This window comes from Lagenorhynchus albirostris, chromosome 16 (genome assembly GCF_949774975.1).
Source record: "Lagenorhynchus albirostris chromosome 16, mLagAlb1.1, whole genome shotgun sequence".
Lineage (NCBI taxonomy): Eukaryota > Metazoa > Chordata > Mammalia > Artiodactyla > Delphinidae > Lagenorhynchus > Lagenorhynchus albirostris.
The window spans coordinates 51,999,150-52,012,888 of NC_083110.1; the positions used below are offsets into that span (position 1 = coordinate 51,999,150).

The window sequence follows — 13,739 nt, forward strand, 5'->3', positions numbered from 1 at the left end:
TAGGGAAGCAAATATATTGGAGGGAAGCAAATATATTGGCAGTCGAAAGTTAAATGACATAAAAAATAGTGTTAACAGTTGCTCCATGAATGATAGCCAGTAGGCATTATAAGCTCTCAAGTTTTATTGCTTATGAAAATGAAAATATAAGAATATTGGTCCAGAGGATGTTTTGTTACCTAACAGTAATTTTATAATATTTGGCAAGTGATGAAAACTGGAATCTAACTATATATCATAAAATTGGGTTGAAACAAACAAGAGGATTTGAGAATGGCAGTCTTTCAGGGCACAGAGTTATGTATACTAAAGCTGTTTCATGTTAATAAACTATAGTTTTTAAAATCTCTTTAATCTGCATGGTAGTTTTTTTGAGGATTAATGTTTACTTTATATAATTTCCAGGTCTTTGCATCTGTGATGAAGGATATTTAAAGAAGGAGACAAGAATAATAGTCCAGCTCTGAAAAGCTAATCTTCAAAATTAACAGACTAATTGCAATATTAAAAAAATGTTTTTGATAAAAGTATTTTGTTTCCTATGTAAACAGCATGGAAGAAAATGTTGAAGAAAGCTAAGAATCAAGACTTGGAAAACCACTGATTTTGAATTCCATGGCTGAAGTAAATGAGTACCTATTTACAGTATTAATAAAAAAGTATTTTATAGGGAGAGCCATTTTACAAAGAAAAAAGTTTAAATGGCTAGTTCATACTCCGTAATTTGGAGTGAACAGTTTAATGCAATAAATTTTTTTAACAGCTTTGGAGATAGTTCAAATTTTTACATCTTTTCTTTTTTAACAATTAGCATAAAGGAGGAGCATAACAATTAGCACTTTGGAGGTCAGAACAGGATTGTTAAATACTACTTTAACTTCCAAAATACTATTTGAAATAAACACCTTAGTACAGATATTATCTCCAGTTCCACACATTTGAAGATATTATAGACCAAGAATAAGCAACGTTGATTGTAAATTATTTACGTCACTGAAGTTGTTTATCTTCACTCACAGGTTGGGGCAAATTTAGGTTATCTGGGAACTAGAAATATTGGTAGGAGATTGTTTAGCATTTGTGTAGGTGTTTTTCCACAGTACCATGTCTATTTGTTTTTGAAAGGAAATTGTTTCATTTCCTCAAGGAATTCCTATCACTCAGAGCATTTTAGCCTCTCTGTTTCTAGTCTAAGAATTGTTCATCTAGTAATTTAAGAAAGCTAACTGGTAGAAGAAATTTCTTTGCACTTTAATGGACTGAAGGCTTTTTGGGGGGAGTAAGTCCATAAATATAAATGAGGTTTTTCACTGGTAAGAGTAAAAAGTCATGAATTTTGAGAGTTCTTAATTAGAATGCTACTTGGCAAGACTTTAAATTTGTTAGTTAAAATTCTTTCACTGTAGAAACAAAATCTGTTAATTCCAGTTTGAAATTGGAAATCTTAATATGTAGCCAAGTCCATGACTTGTAAAACACTGTGTATAATTTTCTAATCAAAGGAAATAAGAGTAAAAGGTAAAATTAATTTTTTTCTAATGAGTAACTTTGATTATATTAGGATAAAGAAATGATTAACTATCGGTAAATTGACATTAAATTTATTATAATATGTTTAATTCTTAAACCTAAAATAAATCACTTGAATATCATGAGTGATATCTATATAAAATGGTATTTGGTTAATAATTAGATTTATAGTGTGCTTTTATGTTGCAATTTTGTTTGAAACAACACTTAAGCACACTATTTCTGTTAGTGGTGTATAGTCTTCAAACTAACAAGCCTGAGAACCTTGTTAGTGTAGTACCTGCCTCTTTAGGAGTATGGGACCAGACGGTACCTATGTATTTTTACCCCATGGGTCATTCTAGCCTAGGGACCACTAATGGAACCCTCAGAAGTTAACTCCTCTCCTAGGAGCTTGCTTAGTGGAAACTAGTAGTGTAGTAAAATATTGAGGGAGTACCCAGGGTCTTAATAGGTTTTAGAATGACATTTTAACTCTGGTAACTACTTCCTTCGTATTGGTGGCCCTGATAGAGGGAATGTAACCCCTGGCAGTAATCTCATTGAGGTTATACTCCCTGCCTAAACTTAATCTTACTTTTGTGTATTTGTTTTCAGAGTTGGACCTAAGTTACTGTATTTCTTTTTCTCATTTTTATTATTGTACAGTTTCTTTACCTTTCAAATATAAATGTGTATATAAAATGTAAATACAAGGAATTTATTAAAAACCACTATTAACAGTTACTGTGTAAATAAAACTCGTAAGCAGAGTGATTACTTGAAATGAGTCTTCATTATTTTGGGGATATTTAACTACATGTGGAGATAAAAAGGGGATAAACTTTTTTGCCAGATTTCTCTTCCTGGGATGCACTGGGCCTTTAGCCTCTTGAGACTGACAGTACTGGCAGCTAAAATATTTTTACTGTCTTTTCCCTTGAACCTCTTATACATGCAGTATGGAGTTACTCATTATTCACATGGTCAGTTGTATGACAGTGTTTTTGGTTAAAGTATATTTTCAATTAAAAAATAACTTTCCTAAAAGCCTCAAGATAATGTGAAATTTAATATGGTGTTGTATTTGTTTGTCTATTTAATCAGTATTTCTCACTTCATTGTCCTTTTAGCACAGGTCTACATTGTATTACTTAAATGCTACTGGAAGACTCCAGCAACTAGCATAGTTTTCTAAAGTCAGAGAACATAGTCATAGTTTTTGTTGATTTCTTTTGCAGTGATGACCTTCATATAATGTTGTTGGTTTGAGTATATACATATATATATATATTTTTTTTTTTTTTTTTTTTTTTTTTTTTTTTTTGCGGTACGCGGGCCTCTCACTGTTGTGGCCTCTCCCATTGCGGAGCACAGGCTCCGGACGCACAGGCTCAGCGGTCATGGCTCACGGGCCCAGTCGCTCTGCGGCATGTGGGATCTTCCCGGACCGGGGCACGCACCCATGTCCCCTGCATTGGCAGGCAGACTTTCAACCACTGTGCCACCAGGGAAGCTCCATATATATTTTTTTAATTGAAGTATAGTTGATTTACAATGTTTGTTAGTTTCTGGTGTACAGCAAGGTGATTCAATTCAGCTATACATATATACACACATATATATATATTTTCATATTCTTTTCCATTATGGCTTGTTACAAGATACTGAATATAGTTCCCTGTGCTATACAGCAGGTCCTTGTTGTTTATCTGTTTTATATATAGTTTATATCTGCTAATCCCAAACTCCTAATTTATTCCCACCCACCACCCCCTGGCTTTTCCTCTTTGGTAACCACAAGTCTGTTCTCTATGTCTGTGAGTCTGTTTCTATTTTGTAAATAAGTTCATTTGTGTCATATTTTAGATTCCACATATAAGTGGTATCATATAGTATTTGTCTTTCTCCTTCTGACTTACTTCACTTAGTATAATTTCTAGGTCCATCCATGTTGCTGCAAATGGCATTATTTCATTCTTTTTTATGTCTGAGTAGTATGCCAGTGTGTATATATACCACATCTTTATCCACTCACATGTTGATGGACATTTAGGTTGCTTCCATGTCTTGGCTATTGTGAATAGTGCTGCTATGAACATTGAGGTGCATGTATCTTTTAAAATTAGAGTTTTCTCCAGATCTGTGTCCAGGAGTGGGATTGCTGGATCATGTGGTAACTCTTTTTAGTTTTTTAAGGAACCTCCATACTGTTCTCCATAGTGGCTGTACCAATTTACATTCCCACCAACAGTGTAGGAGGGTTCCCTTTTCTCCACACCCTCTCCAGCCTTTATAATTTGTAGACTTTTTTTTTTTTTTTTGGCCACACCGTGTGGCATGTGGGATCTTAGTTCCCCAACCAGGGATCGAACCTGTTTCCCCTGCAGTGGAAGTGCAGATTCTTAACCATGGGACTGCCAGGGAAGTCCCCTATTTGTAGACTTTTTGATGATGATGGCCATTCTGACTGGTGTGACGTGATACCTCATTGTAGTTTTGATTTGCATTTCTCTAATGATTAGTGATGTTGAGCATCTTTTCATGTGCCTTTTGGCCATCTGTATGTCTTCTTTGGAGAAATGTCTCTTTAGATCTTCTGCCCATTTTTTGGTTTGGTTGCTTGTTTTTTTGTTATTGAGTTGTATGAGATGTTTGTATATTTTGGAAATTAAGCCCTTGTAGGTCGAATCATTTGCAAATATCTTCTCCCAGTGGTATCTTCTCCAAATGGTTTCCTTTGCTGCGCTAAAGCTTATAAGTTTTGATTAGGTCCCATTTGTTTATTTTTGCTTTTATTTCTAGTGCCTTGGGAGACCTAAGAAAACATTGGTACCATTTATGTCAGAGAATGTTTTGCCTATGTTCTCTTCTAGGAGTTTTATGGTATCATGTCTTATATTTAAGTATTCAAGCTATTTTGAGTTTATTTTTGTGTATGGTGTGAGGGTGTGTTCTAACTTTATTGATTTGCATGCAGCTGTCCAATTTTCCCAATGCCACTTGTTGAAGAAGAGACTGTCTTTTCTCCATCATATATTCTTCCTTTGTCAAAGATTAATTGACCATAGTTGTATGGGTTTATTTCTGGGCTCTCTATTCTGTTCCATTGATCCATGTGTATGTTTTTGTGCCAATACCATGCTGTTTTGATTACTGTAGCTTAGTAGTATTGTCTGAAGTCTGGGACTTTGCCTGCAGCTTTGTTCTTTTTCCTCAGGATTGCTTTAGCAATTCTGTGTCTTTTATGGTTCCATATAAATTTTAGGATTATTTGTTCTCGGTCTGTGAAAAATGTCATGGGTAATTTGATAGGGATCTCATTAAAACTGTAGATTGCTTTGGGTAGTATGGCCATTTTAACCATATGAATTCTTCCAATCCAAGAGCATGGGATATCTTTCCATTTCTTTGATCATCTTCAGTTTCCTTTATCAATGTTTTATAGTTCTCAGCATATGTCTTTTACCTCCTTGGTCAGGTTTATTCCTAAGTATTTTATTTTATTTATTTGATGAGATTTTAAAAGGGATTTTTTTGTTTACTTTTCCCTTTCTGATATTTCATTGTTATTGTAAAGAAAGGCAACAGATTTGGTTTGAGTATATTTTTTGACTCTACAAAAGTTAGGTAGCATTGGCAAAAGGGCATTGAGATTTTCAAAGCCTCTGACTTTAGGATAACAGCTTTCATTGTAGCTTAGGAACTAAGGCTATTTTTATCTAGAACAGTCAACTTTTTAGAGTATACATTGTTGGACGGTACAATACTAAAGCATATAATCATGGAATAATTTGTCTTAAAATGCCATATGGTTTATTATGATTTTTCATTTCCTATTTTTGTTTGGATAAGGTAAAATTATTTTGTATTTCATGAGCATATTCAGACAGCAGAGATTGGTATAAAAGGCAAAAATCATGTGAGGTAGCAATGGAAAATCAGATTTTAATTTGCCACGATTGTTTTATAGTTTATCTGACATAATATAGTGTCAGAAAACAGTCTTACCTCTGGGGGGGAAAGTGATTTTTGTATTGAATTCATATTATTTTGATTTTGTCGAAGCAGTGTCCAAAATATGAATTTCCAAATGTAGTGTCAGGGAGGAAGAAATTTTCCTCTACCCTTCTAAGTTTTTCTGGCAGGTTTAAGAATTAAATTTATGTGAGACACATTAACAGATTAACAGGAGAAGACAAGAGTTTAATAACATGTATTGTGGGAGAGAACCAGGAAAACTGAGTAACTCACCAAAATGACTGAAACCCTCACCTTAAATACTGTCTTCAGCTGAAAACAAAAGGGGATGTGGGGGGTAGTGGTTTGAGACTTCAAAGGGGGGAGGCAATGCATGTGGAGATGAAAAGCAAATGTTTGGTACACAGATGTTTGCTGGGCCTTGCAGTACACTGAGTGGACTCTGATCTCTAGGCCCTGCCGAGTGTTCCCCGCCTCACCTAGCCCATATTCTTAGCTCTATTCCAGAACAGGCCCTCTGTCAAAATTCTTTTTGGCAGTGAAGGGGTCAGTAACAAGAAAAGCTTCCTGAGTCTTCTGTTTCTTAAAAATAATCAGGCTAAATTAACCCTCATGCCAAAGAGACACATTTTGGGGTGACAAATTTTGCTTCCCTACAGTGGTAAGACCATTAATTTGGACTTCACTGTTTTACAACATGTAAAAATGAAAATTAAATAATTTTTAAAAGATTTAAAAATAATTTTTTTTTTATTTCGGGGAAATTAGCTACTTCGGAGAGAGAAGATAGCCTTGCCCTTTAAAAATATTGTTTGCTAGAAATGCAAATCAAAACTACAATGAGGTGTGAATGGCCATCATCAAAAAGTCTACAAATAATAAATACTGGAGAAGGTGTGGAGAAGAGGGAACCCTCCTACACTGTTGGTGGGAATGTAAATTGATATAACTGCTATGGAGAACAGTATGGAGGTTCCTTAAAAAACTAAAAATAGAGTTACCATGTGATCCAGCAATCCCACTCCTGGGCATATATTCAGAAAAGATGAAAACTTCAATTTGAAAAGATACATGTACTCCAGTGTTCATAGCAGCACTATTTACAATGGCCAAGACATGGAAGCAACCTAAATGTCCATCGACAGATGAATGGATAAAGAAGATGTGGAATATGTATACAATGGAATATTACTCAGCCATAAAAAAGAATGAAATAATGCCATTTGTAGCAACATGGATGGACCTAGAGATTATCATACTAAGTGAAATAAATCAGAAGGAGAAAGACAAAAACATATAATATCACTTATATGTGGAATCTAAAAAAAGTGATACAAATTAACTTATTTACGAAACAGAAATAGACTCACAGACATAGAAAACAAACTTATGGTTACCAAAGGGGGAAGGGAGGAGGATAAATTAGGAGTTTGGGATTAACAGATATACACTACTATATGTAAAATGGATAAACAACAAGGACCTACTGTATAGCATGGGGAACTATAGTGAATATCTTCCAATAATCTATAATGGAAAAGAATCTGAAAAAGAATATATATATATATACATATATATGTATAACTGAATCATTTTGTTGTACATCTGAAACTAACACAACACTGTAAATCAACTATGCTTCAATAAAAAACATATTGCTTATTTACTAAGAGTGTAATTGCAGAAGTGAGCTACTTCATACTTTGAATGAATGCAGGAACACTCGGTAAGCCCTGATTATGTGCCAAGCACTGCCTCAATATTTTGATAGGCTACATAAAGTTACAAGGCTTGGGAAGTTAGCAAAACTGCATTTCTTTATAAACATTCTACCATTCATATTGATCTTCTCTTGGTTCCAATTGAGGTTTTATTTTGTACATTTTATTATGTGAGTTGGGTTTATTTTCTAAAATACTCCAAGAAGGAAATTTGACTTTACGAAAATTGCATTGCGGGCTTCCCTGGTGGCACAGTGGTTAGGAATCCGCCTGCCAATGCAGGGGACACAGGTTCGAGCCCTGGTCTGGGAAGATCCCACATGCCACGGAGCAACAAAGTCCGTGTGCCACAACTACTGAGCCTGTGCTCTAGAGCCTGCGAGCCACAACTACTGAGCCCATGTGCCACAACTACCGAAGCCTGCGCGCCTAGAGCCCGTGCTCTGCAACAAGAGAAGCCACCGCAATGAGAAGCCCGCGCACCACAACGAAGAGTAGCCCCCGCTCGCCGCAACTAGAGAAAGCCCATGTGCTCAACGAAGACCCAACGCAGCCAAAATTAATAAATAAATAAATTTTTAAAGTGCTTCATTTTTTGAACGTTTAAGTAAACAGTACTTCCATTATTTTATTTAAGGTAAAAATGACATGTACTATTGCAATATATTTGAAAAAATCATTTTTGTAATAAAAGTGTAAATGATTAATATAGACGTGAAGGAGTATATAAAATTGATAACAATGGGGTATATACGTTTGTTCTCATTTTTCATCTTCATGTACAACACTATACAAAATGGTATAAAAGCAGAAAGTGAAGCCTCAAATGTTTTTGGTCTAAGCAGTATTGATAATCAATATTGTAAGTACATGATGTATTCTGATTATCAAATAAATCCCAAGGCTTTTAATTTTAGCTTCTATATTCTTAAAAAACTTTGAAAGGGAAGTATTAACTTGATTAAACTTTTGTAGATTGTAAAATGCTTTGAATGCCTGTGCTTGGGCTTTAAAGTGTGAAAATAAATTGGAAAGTGTTTGAATGATAGGGTTTGTTTTATTCTTAATTTATACCAAGTGATTTTAAATAAATTGTGTATGCAGTAAATTTGTCATAACTTAGTGGTAATAGTTCTGATTTGATTTTTAAAGCCACTTACGTGAGCCGTTGAAAAAGTAAACAATTCTCATCACACTTTTAATTAGACTGCATGTTTTATGATCTTTTAAACATGTGAATCAAATCCTATTATTCCTTAGTCAGGACCCTCTAGTGACATTCCTCATAATAAAAATCCAAATTTTTATTACAAGTTCCTATTTATTCTAGTCTCTATCTCTACAATTTCAACTGCCACTCAACCTTATTAACTTCACTGTGGATCTGATTTCTCAATCTCCCAATTTCCTATCTACCTAAGGGCTTTTACTCTTACTTTTCCTTTGGAAATATTCTTTGCCTAAGTCTTCGTATGGTTTATATTATCTTCTCATTTAGGTCTCTACTTAATGTCTGTTTACTCAGAGTCAGACTGTTCTCTACCCATCCTCTGTCAGTATCATGACCTTACCGTACTTCATATTTCTTTATAGTTATCTATTACTTACCACTAGCTAACATTATTTTATATAGATGTCTACTGTTTCCACTACAATGTAAACTCTGAGTTCAGAAAGATTGTCTTGTCTTTTATTACCTCCGACTTGCTAGTGCCCAAAGTAGCGCTTGGCACTACACATGATAGATATGGATGAACAGATTGTTTTTATTTTGGACCATTCCTAGTGAACTTACCTTTCATTTAAAATATTTTTATTAGCTTATACAATTAGTTAGAAACTCAGATCATTTCTGGTTCACTCAGAAGTTCAACACTTAGAGACTGGCTAGAGGAGAATGAACTAGTAGACGTCAGAAATAGGAATATCAGGAGAGTGTGGGGGTCAGAAAAAACAAGGGCCAAATGTGTTTCCATAAAGAAGTGATCAATAGTGTCAGGTGTCAATGAGGTTGAGATGAGGACTGAGAGATGTCCATTAAATTTGACCATGCATAGTCATTGATTTCCTTTGTTACTTTGGTGTGTGTTCAAGTATTTAAGTTACTAATGGAAAATATTCAGTAGAGGTTTAAGAAATAAAGAGTGAATGGGGTAATGTATAATCTAAGGTTCCTGAGTAGGCTGCAGGGAGATGGATCCAGAGCATATCATGAGAGAAAGTGGAAAAGGTGTCAGATGCAGGTAGGTTTGTAAGTTTGGTGTTGGGAATCTGGAAGGGGAGTTCTGTCTCGTAGCCATTGTTTACTTTGTGAGGTAGGCAGGAAGTGGGGCCATATAAGCAAGAGGGAGCAGTGGTTTTGTTTTTTGACTGTTTTGTTTCACTTCTTTGATTGGGTGGATGGTGAAGCCATTAAGAAATCTAGAAGAAGAGGCATTTTGTGGCTCATCTGGACAGTCTACCTCTGATTTTTTGTGCCACACCCTCTTGTCAACTCTGCTTCAATCATACTGGTCTTCTTCTGATACTCAAAACATACCCAAGCTTATTCCTGCCTTATTCTCTTTGCCCTAGCTGTAGCTTCTGCTTGGCCCATTCTTCCCCTGGACTAGCTGGCTGCTTGACATTTGGTTCTCAGCTTAAGTCTGTCACTTCCTCAGATACCTGATTACCCAGTCTAAACTAACTACCCAGTTACTCTCACACCACTCTATTCTAATATTTTGCAGAGAATTTCTCACATATACGTAGTTGTCTCAACTCCTGGAAGGTGAGTTCCATATCAACAGGAATCCTGTTTGCCTGGTTCACTGCTGTACAGCACCTAGAAAAGTTACAGGTACGCAGATGACATTTAAATGTATACCCTTAAAGTGAATGAACAAAACTTTTCATAGCCACTCTTGAGGTCTGCACAGTGGCAAACATGTCCGGAAACACCCAGTGCAACTCGTGTCAAGTGTGGGGCTAAGATATTAGATGAGATTCCTGTCCTTTGAGAATGAGATGAAATTGCCTTGAATTCCATCTCACGTGTGTTTGGATAAATCTTCCCCATTTGATCTCTGAGGAATCAGAAGGGAAGTTGTTGGCCTTGAGTTGATCATCGAAGTCTGTAGAGCAGATACTGCAAGGAACAACAGAGGAAAGACTGGGGAGGTGGGCCACAATTGAGTTCAAAAAAGGGAACAAGAAAAGATTTTCAGTACCTTAGGGGAAACCCCTGTAAAAAGCAGTATTTCAGAAGTCGGGGCAAGAAATTTCGGAGTTAGTTTGGTGAAGGTCAGAAATCTTAGTAGTGTGAGACTGACTGATAGCTATTGTCTTTGATAAGAAAGAGGTATGATTTAAGAATAATTACTAATGGAGGTTATAATTTATCTTAATACTGAACTAGTTTTCCAAAGACCTGGGTTTGGCTACTGTTGTATCACAAAGTGACTGTAGGCTTCTGGGCAAGTTAATTTATCCTCTGTGAGCATCAGTTTTCTCACCTATAACGTAGGGATAAAACAATCTGCTCTGCTAATCTCAGTGTTATGAAGGTTGCTGAAGATGGTTATGAGGGACGTGACGTGCATTGTAAACCCTTAAATTTTGTACAATTACAAATAATTAAAGTTGTTGGAGTCAGAAATGGAGGAAACAGGTGGTTACATGGCAGGTATACCATAAATTCTGAGGTTGGGGCGAGGGGTGGCAAAAGAACTTGTTAAAAGGGACTGCAGGTAAGAAAGGGAGGGACTGCAGGCTGAAGTGAAAACCAAGGGACAAGAAAAGCCCAGCTCCTCCCTTCAGGTGCCTTCTCTAATAACTGGTCTATTGAATTCCTGAACCTTACATCTTTTCTACTGGCCACTCCGGTAGGCTTATCACTGCATTAAGTTCTCCCTTATCCTGAAATAACTTTTCAACAAGAACGCTACCATAATCTTATTTCTCTCTCCTATCCCAGCCACAAAAAGAGCCCTCTTCTGGGTCATTTCGGGGAATTTTCACTCAAAATGTGAACTGCAGATGGTGGCAAAGTTTAGCAATATTAGTCTCTGACATCTTCACCTGGATACTCAGTACATCTTTCTACCTAAAGGATCATCCATTGGCAGGATTTAATCACATTAGCCAGTGTGTGAAGGTACCTTGCAAACAAGAGCGCTACTGAAGTCTGCATAGTGCGGCACCATCATCAATTAGGTGAGGAAACCGGGCCCTCCACGGTAGGCAGACTCGCCTAGTATCACACAGCTAGTTTAAGGCTGACTTCTGCAGCAGAACCCAGCTTCCCCAAACCCGAGGTGCTCGGAAAAGCTCACAGTCTCCCAAGAGAGTTCTGACGAAAACCAAACTTCGCCAAGTCTCGCGCCACCGGGACTCGGGGGCGGGGTGGAGAGCACGAAGTATCGCGAGATGACGGCGTTTTCCCGCGAAGGAGAAGCGCGCGTTTTTCTCTGGCTGGACACCTGGCCGGGAGACTGGGACCGGCAAGCGGCTGGGAGGTTTTAGCGCGCGGCGTTGCAGGCGCTGTGAGGAGGGCACCCGGTTCCGGAGTGTGTGTCCAGCCATGCCGGCGCAGCGCCCCGCTAGCAGCGGCGGTGAGTGAGGAGAACCTGCCTCCCGGAGCGGGCGGCGGTGTCCGGGGCGGGGGTGCGGGAGCAGCATGGAGAGACTGCCGCCGAGCTTTTGAGGGGAGAGGCGACCCCGGGCAGAGACTGAGGAGGAAAGGAGGGTTACCTTTTCTGTGGGGAGTGAGTGGGGGACACCCGGAACTGCGCATATTTGCATGGTATAGGAAATTTGACACAGGGGAGCTGCGTTTTCCCAAACATCTCCATTTGTAAACTGGGGTCCAGGCAACTTGTTGACATAGTGAAGGCTTAGGATGTCTTCTGAGAGGTGGTACTGGCGTCCCCCTGGGTCTTCATGGTTTGCCGCAAATGCACCTGGGAAAGCGAGGAAGGTTGTTTACTCGGAAGTTGAGTAACTGGTCATTTTTTAAAGCTGCAGTTTAAAAGCCTTGTCCCCTCCTAGGGTCCGTAGCTCCAGATATGGTTGAACAGCCGGAGACTGCCGTGATTACCCCAGCCATGGTAGAGGAGGAAGAACAGCTTGAAGCTGCTGGGCTAGAGAGAGAGAGGAAGATGCTAGAAAAGGTAAAATAGGCATCAAGTTCATCGTCGGGGGTGTGGTTTGTGTGCTTAAGTTTACTAGTCTGGTTTTTCATCAGCTTTAAAACGGGCTTCCTTATTTATCTCTGTTTACCGATGCTATTTTTGAGAAACCTTTGCATGAGCTTTGAATGAGGCTTCTATCAGATATAGTCTTGGTCTATAAAGTGGCCTCATTTCTCTTAAGTGAGCATTTCAAATTGATTGTTTAGCTATTATAATTCTTCCAAAGTCGGTAGTGAATTATTTTTAGTGAATTCTTTCAGTGCTGTTTTCCACCTAAGTGATCAACTTGTTTTTTGCTTTCTTTTACATTTCTTGGACTATTGCCAAGTAAGATCCTTTAGGTTAAAATGTGATGTACTTTTTCAACGAATAGTTAATTATCCTTGTGGTTTTCTGGTACAGAGTATTTTGTAGGTTACTAAAAGCAGTTTTTAACCTCTTGAAAAACTTCAGTTTTTAAGTATATTTTATTCCAGTACTGTCCCACCCTGTTGCTTCATTATTGCATATGCAAGAAGACTGACACCTACTACATCTTATGTGCTGCCTACTAAGTGATTTTCTTGTAATAATTTATTTAACCCTCCCAGTATTATGGTTATTTAGGTACTTTTGATATCTCCACCTACATATGATGAAACTGAGGTAATTGGGGGTCAGGTCACACACTAGTGAACTCAAGTTTGGCTGTCTCCAGAGTTCTTGTCCTTAACACTAAACCTCTCTGAGGACATTAATATTGAATTAACTCCATGTAATTACAGAACTACTCAAATTGGGGAATAATGCACTCCAAAGGCAAGTAATGAATTAGTTAGTCCCTGCTATTTTATATCAACAATAATGATAATTTTGTTAGCATTTTTGACACCTCATGATCATTTATGGTGAGTCAGTCACTGTTCTGAATGCTGTACATGTATTTTACTCATTGAATCCTCAATAGTATCAAGCAGATATCATTATTAAACTCATTATGATTACTATTATTAAACTTACTAGTTTAATTACTAGTATAAACTATTACTTTTATTAAAATAGTCTATAAACTAGGTTCTATTTTCATTCCACTTTACAGATGAGGAAACTGAGGCACCTAGAGGTTGCCTGGGGTCCCTCAGCTAGAGATGGTAATGTAGGCCAGGTGGTTCCAGAATTCACACTTTTTAACCACCTTGCTATACTTTCACTCCAGTATATAATAGTTCCGTTATTACTGATCATCTGTAGTTGACCATAATCCGGTAAGGTAGTATATTAACAAATTTTAATAGAATTGGGAGGTCAACCTTGAACCACCTTTACTCATTCTATGCATTCCTACAGTACTTTGTTAGACAGTATTATCCTTACTTAC

The 13,739-nt window shown here is 37.3% G+C and overlaps 2 protein-coding genes across 3 annotated transcripts in view; both read left to right on the top strand.

Moving 5' to 3' along the window:
• Nucleotides 1–2,282, top strand: part of TBC1D12 (TBC1 domain family member 12) — a 95,433-nt gene extending 93,151 nt beyond the window's left edge. The window contains 2 exon segments of the mRNA XM_060125405.1: nt 406–432; nt 434–2,282. Coding sequence (XP_059981388.1) covers nt 406–432; nt 434–475 — 69 coding nt within the window. The 3' untranslated portion in view covers nt 476–2,282.
• Nucleotides 2,283–11,677: 9,395 nt separating this feature from the next.
• The window catches only part of HELLS (helicase, lymphoid specific), a 40,342-nt gene continuing 38,280 nt past the window's right edge, over nt 11,678–13,739 (top strand). For both annotated transcript variants that reach the window (XM_060125402.1, XM_060125403.1), the window contains exons 1-2: nt 11,678–11,803; nt 12,240–12,361. In XM_060125402.1, coding sequence (XP_059981385.1) covers nt 11,773–11,803; nt 12,240–12,361 — 153 coding nt within the window. In that variant the 5' untranslated portion in view covers nt 11,678–11,772. The remainder of the gene's footprint in view (nt 11,804–12,239; nt 12,362–13,739) is intronic.